Raw genomic sequence first — 14,445 nt, forward strand, 5'->3', positions numbered from 1 at the left:
TTTCTTGGTTTATTATAGTGAACCTCTACTGGGAGCAGAGTGGCATTTCATCATAATGTTGCTTTTCATTCCTAGAGGCTAATGATACTAAACATCTTTTCATGAGTTATTGATAATTTGTGTGTTTTCATTAGGGAGATTTTTATTTCTATTTCTTGTTTCATTTTTAATTAGACTGTCTTTTTTTTATTAGAGAGCTATAAATGTAAATGTTCTCTGCCAAGTTCTTTATTTTATAGATATAAATTCTCTATCAAATACCTCATGTGGAAACATGAGAGTCGTTTTTCCATTTTCTTGATGATTTATTTGAAGAACAACATTTTTGATGAAGTCTAGCTTATTATTTTCCATGTACATTCCTTAATCCATGGTCCCATGATTTTCTCTTGCATTATTTGCCTGTGAGTTTTGTAGATTTGTCCCTCTCTTACTGTCTTAGTTAGGGTTTCTATTGTTGCAACAAAACACCATGACCAAAAAGCAAGTTGGGGAAGAAAGGCTTTGTCTTACACTTCCATATTACTGTTCATCATCAAAGGGTGTCAGGACAAGAACCAAGACAAGAGCTGATGTAGGGGACATGGAGGGCCACTGTTCCTAACTTGATCTCCATGGCTTGCTCAACCTGCTTTCTTACAGAACTCAGGACCACCAGCCTAGGGATGGCACCACCCACAGTAGGCTAGGCCCTACCCTATCAATCACTAATTAAGAAAATGCCTTATAGCCAGATCTTATGGAATCAATTCCTTAGTTGAGGTTCCCTCCTTTCAGAAAAGTACAGAGTGCACATCAAGTTGACACAAGACTAGTCAGCACAATTACATATAAGTCTTTGATCCATTTTGAATCTTCTAGATCTTAGTATTTATAGATCAGCAGATATAAGCAATATTCATAGGTTCTTCTGTACCTATACTCGTTAGTATGTAATGAGTTTCTACATATGAATTTCTATAACTTAAAATTCTATCAGATTTAGACTGTTTCCCATCTTTGTCTTGATCCGTGCTTTATAAAACATTGTGTACTTCTGCAAACAGGCTGTTAGTGGTGAAATTAGTTTGTCAAGGCATTTTCATATTTAAGTTTTGAAGAGTATGTCCTCCCAAAACATTGTGCTATTTTAATCTTTATCATAATTACATTATTTTATAGAAAGAATGATATAAAGGAGTTTATTGGAGTGGAGATTTTTACATCTCTTAGTTATTTGCTGCTAAAATGTTTGCTTTAGAATAGTAATAAAACGAAATAAATTGATCTTATATTTGGAAGATAATCATTCACAAATTTATTTATTTGCTAAGAACTTCAAAGCAAAACCTTTTTCTTGAAAATGAATTGTATTTTAATTTGTAAGGATGCACATTCAGAATTATTCTAGAATTATCTACACACTTATAACTCAAAACATTGAATTTTTTAGAAATTCTGTATTTGGGGTATTTCTGCATTTTAAAATATTTTTAATTAGCACAGTCACCATCAACTCTAATCTGTAGATTTTTTATTTATAGAAGCAAAATAATATGCTGATGAATTTTAATGAGTCCCCTAGTTCAAAGCATAGTTTCCTGTTTTCTACTTCTTCCACATTAGAACTAAGCAAAATTTTAAATAGTCATACTTAGTAATATGCCAGATTAACAGAATTGTCGAGATTTGTATTCTCCACTGAATAGTAGTAAAATTTTATTAGATATTTTATGTGATTTCAAAAGAAACAAAAGTTCCTGGGATCTAATTAGTATAGAATTAATAAAGTGAAAATGTATACTCACCACTATGAGGTTTTTGATTTACCTTATTAGCCTGTGAAAATGATGTCTCTGAATGTTGAGTTTATCCTCAGTGTTCTGTGCACTCAGGATACTCTGTGTAGAGTCCTTGGTAAACTCGTGCTGCTCTTAAGGAATTTCGTGGGAACTGCCTGGAAGGATTTACAGGGAATCCTGTAATTTTTAAGGGAAACAATTTGAAACAAATGTTAACTTCAATAAAGGCAACATGCCCAGAAGTCACTCTAAGATGCAAACGTTGTATTTATTGACTGAGGAATAAATTATGGTGGTGATACTGGTGGAATATAAAATCTGATGATGCACCTCCTGCTTTGTGATAAATAGAATATACTTTCTATCCTACATAATACTCGTGTTCCTCTCGCAGCCGTTGGATATACCAGATGGTCGAAGAGCCCCGCTCCCTGCGCACTACAGGAGCAGTAGTACCCGAAGCATAGATACCCAGACACCTTCTGTCCAAGAGCGCAGCAGTAGCTGCAGCAGCCACTCCCCTTGTGTGTCCCCATTTTGTCCTCCGGAATCCCAGGATGGAAGTCCTTGTTCAACAGAAGATTTGCTGTATGATCGTGATAAAGGTGAGAACGAAGTCACCCACTTACACAGAAGGCTTGCTGTTCCTCACTGTAGTCTGTGTCCTAGACCATTACCCCACTTTCCCCTTTGTTGAGTGGTGATTGTAAAGGATGAGTTATTACAGGTTTGTTTGTTCAGTGGTTCACTTTCCTCCTCTGTAACTCTCAAACATCTTCCATAAATGTGTCAGATAAGCACAGTGCCTGGTTCTAACAGCTAACAAGAGCTATAAAGTGGATTGGCTACAACTACATGTCAGTATTTTCTTCTTTTTTTTCAGAATTGATGATGGTTATGATACAGTTTGTATTTCTTATGTCTAAAGGTAGAGTTTATATTCAGTGACTTTGGAGGAATACTTTCTAAGAGTGTCTTGAGAGAATGAGTGTGTGTGGTGCGAAGGTACTACTTGTGTGTGTATGCATATATGAAGACTCAAGTAAGACATGAGATGCCTTCCTCTGTTTTTCTCTCCATTTCATTGCCTTAAGACAAGGTCTCTTACTGAACCAAAAGCTTGCTTTTTTGGATGAGAATGACTGGCCATGAGCTCTTAGGATTTGCCTGCCTCTGTGCCTACCAGTCTGGGGGGTTGCAGGAACATGCAGCCCTGCCCAGTTAAGATGTAGGAAGTGGGGTATGCTGGGACCAGAGCCTAGCATAGTTGTCATCAGAGAGACTTTATCTAGCAACTGATGGGAACAAATGCAGGGCCCCATCACCAATATTAAGGGGAGATCAAGAAGCCCCTGTGACTTGACCTCTGCATATGTGCTATGGTTGTGTAGCTGTGTGTTCTTGGTGTGGAATTTGTAAAAGTAGAAACAGGGACTGTCTCCGACTCTTTTGCCTGCCTTTGGAATCCCTTTTCTGCTACTGGGTTGCCTCGTCCAGCCTTGATGTTATGGTATGTGCCTGGTTTTATTGTAGTGTGTTACATGCATGGCTGATGTCCCCTGAAGGCATGCCCTTTGAGGGAAGCTGGAAGGGTTGGATCTAGGGAAAATGAGAGGTCAGAGAGGAGAGACGAGTAGAGGTAATGGAAGGAAGGACAATAGTCAAACTGTAATATACGAGAGAAGAATACATTTATTTTTCAAGATAGAATTACTCACTAAAGCTGGAGCTCAGCTAAGCCAACTGGCCGTCGAGCTCCAGAGTTCTAGACATGCACTGCTCTCGGGTCCCGTGGCTGTATTTTTAAGTAACCAGAGAAGCTTGAGAGCGTGTCTACAGAGCATCCTCTTAAGGTTTATAGACTCTTGCTAACTGTTAGAAAACTGATATTTTGTCTTTACCTATTTATAATATCTGTTCCTCATGAATCATGTATAATTTTCAACTAAAGAATTTTAGTTAATAGCAGGCTTTTTTCTTTGACTAGATCAGTTGCAATGCCAGAACAAAAACACTTCGTTGAGAAAGGGCCAGTTGTTGGAGAAACTTGTTTCAGGTGGAGATTTTCTTCTTGAGTTTGTTTGTTTGTTTGTTTGTTTGTGTTGGGTCCTGTTATTTTCTGAAGACTTAAAGTAGCCTGGTCACATGTGCTGAGCCGCTAGGCTGGCTTTAACCTAATAGAGAATGATACCTAAACCTCATTTGAAGAACTCCAATTCAGAGTAAGAGCTCGCATCTTGACACCTCTTATATCAACACTGTCAAAAATAAATCCCAAGAGTTGGCCTAAGTCCTACATCAGCATGTCCAATTTGCAAGGGGAGAAATATATAGTACAGATGGCAGCATCCAAATATTAGTTCTTTTAGCAGCTCTACCAATGTTCCTTGATGGTAGCCAAACTAGGGCTGGGTGAGCCGTAAAACCTAGACTTCAGTCTGCGGCTTGTCATGAGTCTTTGGGACAAGTTATTTAGGCACAAGTTACTTGTTACAAAGTTCTGCCATGTTGCAAGATATTGTAGAAACGTTGATTGTTATAATTTTGAAGTAGATGGAACCATTTTGTTCAGGCCAACTACTAATAAAAGTTATATTCTAAGAATCAATAAATTGATTACTTGTGGTTTAAACTATATTTTCTTGGAGGAAATATGCTATGTGAATGCTAGGGCATATAAAGCAATTTAACTCATACTGTGAGTGACTCATAAATATTAGTATTACTACACTTTGGGTTTTAAGCATAATCAATCATTGGTCCCCAGAGAACAAATAGAAAGTATAGGGTGTAATGGCCCATTTGGACTTTTTTTAATTTCCTGTTTTCTATTTCTTATTTAGCCATATTAACCTTTAATCATAACCTCAGATTTGTAACTTTTTTGTGATTTATATTATGAAATCAAATGTTGAGTATATGTTTAGCTACCTTATCTTGAAAACCACCATTTTTTAACATGAATCTGTTTATCAATTTTTTTTATGATTTGGAGTAATTTCTTTTAACCTTTTATTGATTTTTTTTGTGAGTTGCACATCATACACCCTAATCCCACTCATCTCCCTTTCCCTTCATATTCTTCCTTTTGCCCTTGAGCCTTCCATACCCCAAATAAACAAACAAGCAACAAAAAAATGAAGCACAGGAAACATGTCGTTGTGAAAACTGTCGTGGGTCAGAGTGTGTCCTACAGTGACCCCTCTGTCCACACATCCTCACTTACACATGTTCATTGCAGTGAGTGTTGAGTCTGCCCCAAGAGCTCTGGCTTCTGCGACACCATCAGTATTAGGTCCTCACTGGGACTCCTTAGAGGAACCTTTTAATGGTAAAACTAAGATGAAAAGCGCTGTTCCCACAAAGAGCTTTATATCACATGACAAAACTGCCCTGTTGTGTTAGAAGAACTTCTTAATGGTAAAACGATAGATTGAAAATATTCCAACAAAGGAATATAACATGTTAAAACTGCCCAATTGTAGATTTATCTTACTAAGCTCTGCCAATTTATCTTTTTTAAGACAACATGAAACATTGCACACATTTCCAGTGTCTGGAAGTGTGAGAGTCTAGAAACTGCCATATTCTTATCCTTCTATAATTTTTACAGTTGAACTGTACCGACAGCAGGTAATGGGACAGTCTGTGTGAATGTTGTATTATTCATAATTCAAAGTACTTAGTAAGTATGAGTCAGTCGTATCTGTTAGAGCTCAGCTAGAATACAAGCAAACGGAAGATGAACATTCCTTCATGTGTAGTTTACTTGGCCTGCTGTTACCTGCTTACTAACTAGTAAATTTCAGTAATGATGGCCGACCTACTTTAGTTCATTGCTTTTCTCCACAGCAAATTCAGTCATACCTGGCAGGTGTGGTGCTAAGTAGAGATTTTAAAAGTATTCTTACCAGAACTTTCTTTATAATATGTTCAAATTTAAAAGGTTATGTCTTTATTACTGTTTTGAAAATACTGGTATCATTTTTTAAGTTATTATATTATGTGTTACGCTTTTTTAATGTTCATGAGAAGTGTGGTTCTCTTAGTGAATAAAAAGGTAGACAAATGTAGGCATAGGTACTTTTGATGAAGGAGTTGGGGAGCCACAAAGTTCTCATTTCTTGGTGAAATTAAAGAAAAGAAAATAACTTCACTAAGACATGTCCTCTTGGGGTTGGGGATTTAGCTCAGCGGTAGAGCGCTTGCCTAGCGAGCGCAAGGCCCTGGGTTCGGTCCCCAGCTCCGAAAAAAGAAAAAAGAAAAAAAAAAAAAGAAAGACATGCCCTCTTCCCTTACAGTTACTCCAGTTGACGATTGGTAAATTTTGATCTTGAAGCAATTTTGATCAAAGTAGCAATTCTTTTTAGACCCATGTATCTAGTCAGTCTCATTTCTAACCTAATTCATAGGCTAACAGGCTTTTTATTATATTAGTATTTTATTTCAATATTTTTGTTCAAATCCATTTTCCTAGTGAACTACTACCTACTTGGCAGTGAATAAATATATTCTTATTTCTTGATTGGTTACTGCTGTATATATCCTCAAATTTTTTTTTCAAAGTAGTCTGAAGATTCTTAATGGTTTAGGCAGGGTTATAATTTCAAGACATTAGACCTCCCAGTCTAGCCTTCACAGTCAATAGCTAGCAGTGTTGATACTAGATAGCTTCATTCCTGGAGAATCTGGTATTCCAAAGATGTTCAGTGCTATGGAGATGATTCAGTCTATAAAGTGCTCGCCATGCAAAAGTCCCCAAAGCCAGGTAAAGAGCAACCTAGCACAGTTGTTTGTACTTGTAATCTCAGCACCAGGTAGGTAGAGACATGTAGGTCCTTGAGCATTACTGCCCAGCCAGCCAATCTTGCTCCACACCCCACCTAGGATGTTCCTCTGGCCGTCTTTGACACATGCACTCAGATACACCTGTACACAAGCACGAGCGTGGGTGGGAACATACACACACACACACACACACACACACACACACACACACACACACCCCCTTGCTTTCTTGAAAGAAATAGAATATTATCTGTGTAACTTAAGCAATTAGTATGTGTCAATCTATTTAAAACAACACTTATTTTACTAGTGTCTGCCAGAGAGAGAGAGACAGAGACAGAGACAGAGACAGAGACAGAGACAATCTTTGAATGGTGCACTGGTTTGAAATGTGCACATTAGAGATTTTGTTATTGTTGATGTTCTTGAGAACATACTGTGCTTTAGGCCCTTCTTAGTCCTTTTATATTGTATTCTAAAACAGCTGTGTCTCATTAGTCATTCCTGTTTATGGATCAAAAGCCAGAAATGAACCAACAGCATGGGTCATGCAAATAGGCACAGGTAAGTCAGGTAGTCTCTTTGCAAGCCAGAATTCTCAATTCTCTTAACACTCGTTTCTCAAATTTGCCTGTATTTCAGATGCACTTAGAAGATTTTTCAAAAGGATAAAATAAAAAAGGCAGGCTCCTTTGAGAGATGAGATGTGAACTTTGGAATTTAAAATGCTTCTTCTGAGTCACTGCCTGGGCTAGGCATGTGGCTCAGTGGTAGAACAGTTGTCTAGCATGTGTGTGGCCCGACACTCGAGTCGCAGCACATCACAGAGCAAAGGCATTGCAAGTTAGGATTGTTTGCTTGAAAATTAAGATCATTTGATAATTCATAGGAATAAAATATATGTAAAGACTTAGGGCTATAATAAAGACTTTATGTACCTGATTATATATATGACTGAACTGTGAGTCATAGAATGTAGTCTATGAGATACTAAAAGTCATTTCTGAATGATAAAAGATACACATGGTTCAATGAAAACTTTCTGTATAAAATTCCGAGTTTTAATAATTTAAAATTTTCCAAGCTTTAATTTGTTGGAAAATTAGTTCTATTTGGTATGAATATTATGCATGCATTAGTATGATCTATAATAATAAGCAATTAAGTGTATGCTAACTTCATAGAAATAGGTCAGATTTACCAAATATTTGTTTATAGTTTATTATTGTTTATAGTTGTCTTTTTAGGTCACCAAATATTAAACATAAATACTCATATATAACCAAATGGTTTTTACTAAAAAAAGCAGAAAAATTTAAGGTATTGAACATATTTATGTGTGTTTTTACATTAACACTATCCTACAAAAAGAAAGAACATGAATGTTTAATTGGATAAGTTAAAACAAAACAAACTACCTCTGAAATTATAAGGAAAAACTTTTAGGATAGAAAATAATTTATTTTAAAATACTGGCAGAAAAAAAATGTATCCATTTTCAAGTTATTTAGCTCACAACTAGCTTCAATTTTGGAGAGTCCTTTGAAATTATAATAAAAGTGTAAAGAGACGTTGTGTAATAGGCTTGGTTATGTAATGGAGACCAATGTGACATTTTTTGTATGATAATAGGGTGGGTTCTTGATTGCTATGTAACAACATCCCAATTGATGGCGTGAAAGTCTTGTTAAAGATATCAAAGTCATAGCTTTAAGTGGATCCATTTACCGGTGGGTTGTGTTGTACTCATCAGCAGTCTCTTTGAGGCACCCCAATGCCTCAGCCGCCCATTTGTTAGAAAAGGAAGGTTGAGGTTGAGAGGGGACCTCAAGGTCTCATTCACAACCACTTAGGAGTTGAGTAGTCCTAGTAGATTAACTCTTCTCAGAGACAGCACTAAACTTGAGCTCTTGAGTGTACTGCATTAACCTAGGCAAGAGATCCTCTTCCCCTCCTCTCTTCTGTGTGTGTGAGTAAGAAAGAAGTAAATGGTTATTCTAAGAAAGTCATTAAATCTGAATAAACCTATACATAACAATGAATCATTAAATCTGTAAAACCTAAACTCATCCTATGATTTCATTCATTCCAAGAGATTATTCTGTGCATATTCTGTAAGGATATGTCTAGTAGTGATACACTATGTGCTTTTGTAGCTTTTCTAGTAGTGTGTGATTTCCCAGCCAGGGAGACAGCCACTTTCAAATATAAGCCTAGATCTGCATTTCTAAGACGAACATTCTAAATATTCACAAGACACAGTATTAGAGTACATATTTTCTAAGCATGTATTGTGTACCTTGTGATGATAAAAATGTTCATATTACTCAGTTTCTGAATGCTGGGCTGTTTTCTGTATCCTAAACTAAAGCAAGTCACCGAAATTGTAATGTAATTTGTTGTTAATACTATTTTTCAAACTTCATGGAAATGATACATGTCACTAGATCGAGTATGTGATATTTTAGCAGTGAGCATTCATTGGTTTGACTGAAGCCAGATCTTAGGTAAATAGGACTATTATACAGATTTGTTTACAATTTGGCATCTTACAAAGATAATGACACATCTTAGTGGACTTGGATTTCCACACACTTTTGCCAGATAGGAAAAGGAGAAGTTGCACATGGGTTTTAAAGCTTTTTATGAATAGACCATTTTGTTTTGGGTCAAAAAATATGAGGCAAACATTTGGTAGTGATGTTTCTGGATTTCTTCATGTCCTTAGTGCCTAAGCTGCAAGCTGTGCTGACGTCTCTATTTTATAGACTCTAAAGGCAAAATCCTGGACACATTACCCGTTTTAAAATTATTATGGAGAAATGGAAGACATGTTGCAATCTTGTTTTGCCCTGTATGGTTATTATTCCTGGTGTTATAAAAGTGCCATTTATTACTTCTGTAATTAAAAATTATTCATATACAAAAATACACAGTTAAATTGGTTAGACAGTGAGAGATCATGTAGAGAACTCACTTATCTCATACTTCTTCTGTCTAATGCATATTGCTACATTCGTTTATGTTTTTTTTTCAGATCACAACTGTGATTTTTCTCAAAATGAAGTTTTCTGGGCTAAAATGTCAACCTTTTATATTCTGTGGTATGGCAGATTACTGTTGAATTTAAATTATTATTTTTTAAAAAAAAGTACTACACAAGGCTGTTAGAAATACCCTTACAATGGCAGGTGGCTGCCTGGCTCTGTGGTGAACAAAAAGGTCTATTTGGAAATCAAGTTTAATTTAAAAGCACTGTCAACTCCTAGTTAATATAACTGCTTTAAATTTACAGACAGTGGGAGTAGCTCACCGTTACCCAAGTATGCTTCATCTCCCAAACCAAACAACAGCTACATGTTCAAACGGGAGCCCCCAGAGGGATGTGAGCGAGTGAAGGTCTTTGAGGAAATGGCGTAAGTAATGTCTTCTCTGTCAGCTGGGATCTGAAACTTTTTACTGAGATGTTGATTACAGATGAATCAACTCCTCTGTCCAGCTGATACTTGTTTCAAAAGCAATTTGGAAAAGAGAATTGAATAGACAAAAGGTCCTACAGTGAGGATTGGAGAGCTGCTAGAAAGGAATGAGACAGTATTACAAACGGAGAGAGAGGTTCCCCGTGTGGCTAGACTCTCCCTTGGTCTCCTCTTTACCTCCTTCCCTGCCTGTTGTTCTTGCTTTCTCCCAATGGTCTCTCTTTGCTTTCTCTTTGTTTCCTTTCCTTTCTTCCTTTCTTCCTCTCTGTATTCTCCCTTTTTATTTTCTCCTTATTTCCGTTTTTGAAAAACTCCATTTTTAATCTTTAAGATATTTCTTTCAAAAACTGTTAGTTTAGCTGACTAATAGAAATGCACTTAGGAGCAAAACTAGTGTCCACACGCAAGTAGCTTACAGACGGTCTGTGAGTCTGCAAGTCAAGGGGAAAGTATTTTCCCTCTCTGTAGACTTATCTAGCATGTTAATTCATGAATTCATGTTTTCTGTCCTTTTTAAGTTTCAATATGGACAGGCTAGAAATTAAATTAGGAAAAAGAGGTTCGTGGTGTTGATCTTGGGCATCTAGAATCACTCAGAAGGTGACTATGTGGCTCTCGTGTAACTTACTCATCCCTTTGTCCCTGTGGGCAGCAAATGCAGACTATTTCTTCTGCATCCCAGAAGGAAACAGACACTGTACTGGAGTTTTTGGTTTAGTTTGGAGAATGGGTGTGGTGTGGGGCCTAGGTTATTCTGTGGCTGATTGACAGACCACAGAAAACACCCCCCTCCCATCGGTACTGATATATCTAAAGCTGTGGAAAGGGCTTAAAATCAAATAAATGATAAGTAACATCTCAATTTACCCTTATCAGTGAAGTTGATATTAAATATGTGTAATATCCAAGTACAGTGTAGAATTTCTTTTATATTCCTCAATGATTGGAAGCAAACCAAAGATTTCTAAAAGTTTGCCTGGCCCTTTTGGAAATTGTTTTTTCCTTCAGTGTAGTTTCAGTGCCCTGTATGTGATAATTGTCCCAGCTGACCTATGCTATGGAAGATGTTTCTCCTCTGTGTGCACATAACTCATCATCCCTGTCATTCACATTCCAGCTGTTTTAGAAAACTCCAGTTTATTCACAAAGTACTTTTACAGTGATCCAAAAACTAATTCTGTTTTATGGTTTTAGGTCTCGTCAGCCTATCTCGGCCCCTCTCTTTTCATGTCCTGACAAAAACAAGGTTAATTTCATCCCAACCGGATCAGCTTTCTGTCCTGTAAAACTTCTAGGCCCTCTCTTACCTGCCTCTGACCTGATGCTCAAGAACTCTCCTAATTCTGGCCAGAGCTCAGCTCTGGCCACACTAACCGTAGAGCAGCTCTCCTCCCGGGTCTCCTTCACGTCCCTTTCTGATGACACCAGCACCGCAGACTCCCTGGAGCCCTCTGTCCAGCAGCCATCTCAGCAGCAGCAGCTCCTGCAGGATTTGCAGGCAGAGGAACACATCTCCACTCAGAACTATGTGATGATCTAAAGCAGAGGGGGAGCTGGCCTCCGCCCATGTTCCATGGATCGGGAATGAGATCTCAGACATCTATCTGCATGGAGTGACAAACTTTCTGAACACCACCACCAACAGCAAAATACTTAGCATCATAAAATAGCTATTAACACTGATCTTGGCAGGGACCGACTTCTATTCAGCAGTTTTTGTGGAAAGCAGTAATGCTTGCAAAAATGTGTGTGTCATTCAGCATTTAAGTGGAGACTATGCATTTCATAGTATGTCTGACAGACTAGTACTGTGTCCTGTGTTTTGTTCCAAATTTTTCAGTATGAATAAGCTCTACTTCAAAAAGTTGCCTGTCTAAGTAGAAAATGTCTTGCTGTGTTTTGTCCTATGGAAAATACTGTACTTCAGGATTATGTTTACAATTGATCCAGGTGTTTGTTTCTAACTTCTATAATACATACAATGCAAAAAAAAAAAAAATGGCCACAACAGTTGCACAGTGCCCACCCTATGGCCTAGCTTCAGGTACTTCAGTTGAAGTCTAAACTCAGGTAACTTGGAATGTATGTCATATTGGGATAGTAAATATTTCACAGCTACCAAGCTGAAGAGAGAACATCACTCTTTGCCTTTCCTTATTTTCTGCATTTCCTTTTCTTCATTCCATTCCACATTAGACTAAGAAGTGCATTCATCCCTAGGAGATGGTAATCCTGGATATGGGGACCATGAGGAGAACCAGCAAATCTGTGGTGTGTGACATCACTTTTGTCATGTGGTTACCAGTAGAACAACTGTTGCATTCACTGTTTCAACATGTGTAAATGTGGCTTTAAAAAAGTCGTGTTGCTCAGTTAATGACTGTTACAATGTTGCAAATAAAGCTTCAGTAGTAGACTGTACATAAACATTCCACATTGTGTGTGATGAAATTTAAATGCAAGAATGGCTGGATTTGATTTCAAAGCAAGTGAAGTTTTGCAGGAATAAATAATTAAGGATTTTTGCTTATATTGGCCATTGGGGTCATAACTGCTACTATTTTTATCTAAAGACATATTTATGTTTAGCTTCATTTTAGGAAATTCTAATTTGCTGGTTACAAAGTGAAGCATTTTGGTTATTGTTTTCCTCGAGTATTTGATAAATGAGTTGTATTCATGTAGAGAGAATGTGTATGTCTCAGAACCAATGCAGCATAAGCAAGCAGATTTCTTGTAACTTACAAGAGCAATAGCTTAAAGCTGTCTCATTTAAGCCTCAGATAACACTATCATGAATAATTTTGTTAAGACTTGGAATGTGTGGAGTGGAGCAGAACCCCAAGTAAATAGCCTTGAACGTGCAGACTTGACAGAAGTTCTCCACAGAGTGTGAAGAGAGCCTGACTTGAGACTGTTTTCTGCAGCATAGCTTTCGCAAAAGTAAAGGGAAGCTTTTGTATTCGTGTCCCATTGCTTTGTTCAGTTGGAGCCTAGAGTCCACTCATCTCCACCTAAAGTGTGTGGCACATTTGTTTGTTTGTTTGTTTGTTTGTTTGTTGTTTTGTTTTTAGAATTAGGAGAGCAAGTTGCCTACAGTTAATGTTCTGGTTTCCTTAGATCATTCCTGAGGTTTTCTTTGGACTCTTCTACGGAGTCGATGAGTAGGAGAAACATGAGCTGGTACAAGTGACACCATTTTCACTTTTATAAAATGCTGTCCGTGTGTGTGCATGCATACACATGCACCGTATGTGTGTGTGTGTGTGTGTGTGTGTGTGTGTGTGTGTGTGTGTGTGTGTGTGTGTGTGTTCCGTGTGTTATTTTGTCACCTCAATCTCTCCTTTCCACCAAAGTTTGCAGTAATACTCTCTCCTGCAGGTGCGCTCTGCCTCACAGGCAGTGTTACAGAGACTGTCAAGGAGAAAGGACTCAGTTGACTTTTGCCATTTTCACAGGGGAACCTTTTAAAACAATCTTTTCAGCAGCAGACACCTTTAACCCTAATAATCTCAGGCCTTGATGAAAATACTATATTTTGTAGATTATGGTTAAAGGAAGAAAATTACTAGTTCCGTAAGAGAAATATGAGCTCCCTTTAACTTGTGACACTGGGTTAGCATTACCCGATGTGTTGATCGTGTGCTCTGCTTTTGTCTGAGATGCAATGGAATCATTGTCAGTTTCAGAAAGACGGACTGAATATGCTTTTCTTGGTGACGAAATCTATGTACAATATTTATAGTGATGTGCTTTTATTTTCTCATGAGAAACTAAATACTGTGCTGTACATTTGTTTTTAGCGTATATTAAAGTTTTGAACCAAATGTGTTAAAGCTTATGCTTTGCCATGTAAATTTCCCAGAGGTTGTTGAGCTCAAACGTGTCCTACACCAGCTGTAGACACTTGTCAGAAACTGTTTAAATTTTGTATATAGGTGTACTGTTTAATTTTAGCCACTGCGCTGAACAGTATTCAAGTTATATAATAAGGCTTTACACAAGAAATGTGTGGCTTCTGTTTTGTATTTTTTTCAGTATAGAAGTTCCTGTGTCTTATTTAAATAAAGTTATTAGTAAAACTGGAATAGTTTACATGTGTTTTTTAAAAGACTGGATGCTGGCACGTTACCCACAGAGGTGAATTCTGCCTTAGGTAATGGCAGTGTTGGTGCTGAGTTCCGACCTGTACATGTAGATCTGTGGGGCGTCTTCATTGGATCAGTTTCTCCAGTTTGGTTTCCTCTTGACATTTAATTTGCATACTTCGCATCCAAGGTAACAAGTTGGATGTTTGGAGTCCAAAGTTTTGTGCTCCTTTCAGCTGTGAGCATTTCTAACAGAGAAAACAGTATTCTGTTTCATTCATATGCCTACGAATTTATAGGGAATGAGTT

General features: G+C 37.4%; 1 protein-coding gene across 8 annotated transcripts in view; it reads left to right on the forward strand.

The window, feature by feature from the left end:
- Glcci1 (glucocorticoid induced 1) overlaps positions 1 to 14,136 on the forward strand; it is a 72,925-nt gene extending 58,789 nt beyond the window's left edge. For 5 of the 8 annotated variants that reach the window (XR_015685360.1, XM_087656474.1, XM_087656475.1 and 2 more), the window contains 3 exon segments: positions 2,176 to 2,386; positions 9,865 to 9,985; positions 11,243 to 14,136. Coding sequence is in view for 6 of the 8 variants with exons in the window: in XM_087656474.1 (XP_087512600.1) it covers positions 2,176 to 2,386; positions 9,865 to 9,985; positions 11,243 to 11,588 (678 nt within the window). In the remaining 2 variants the exon portion in view is untranslated. 8 annotated transcript variants of the gene reach the window in all.
- Positions 14,137 to 14,445: the final 309 nt, after the last annotated feature.

Source organism: Rattus norvegicus, chromosome 4, assembly GCF_021556685.1.
Source record: "Rattus norvegicus strain SHRSP/BbbUtx chromosome 4, alternate assembly SHRSP_T2T, whole genome shotgun sequence".
Classification (NCBI taxonomy): Eukaryota; Metazoa; Chordata; class Mammalia; order Rodentia; family Muridae; genus Rattus; species Rattus norvegicus.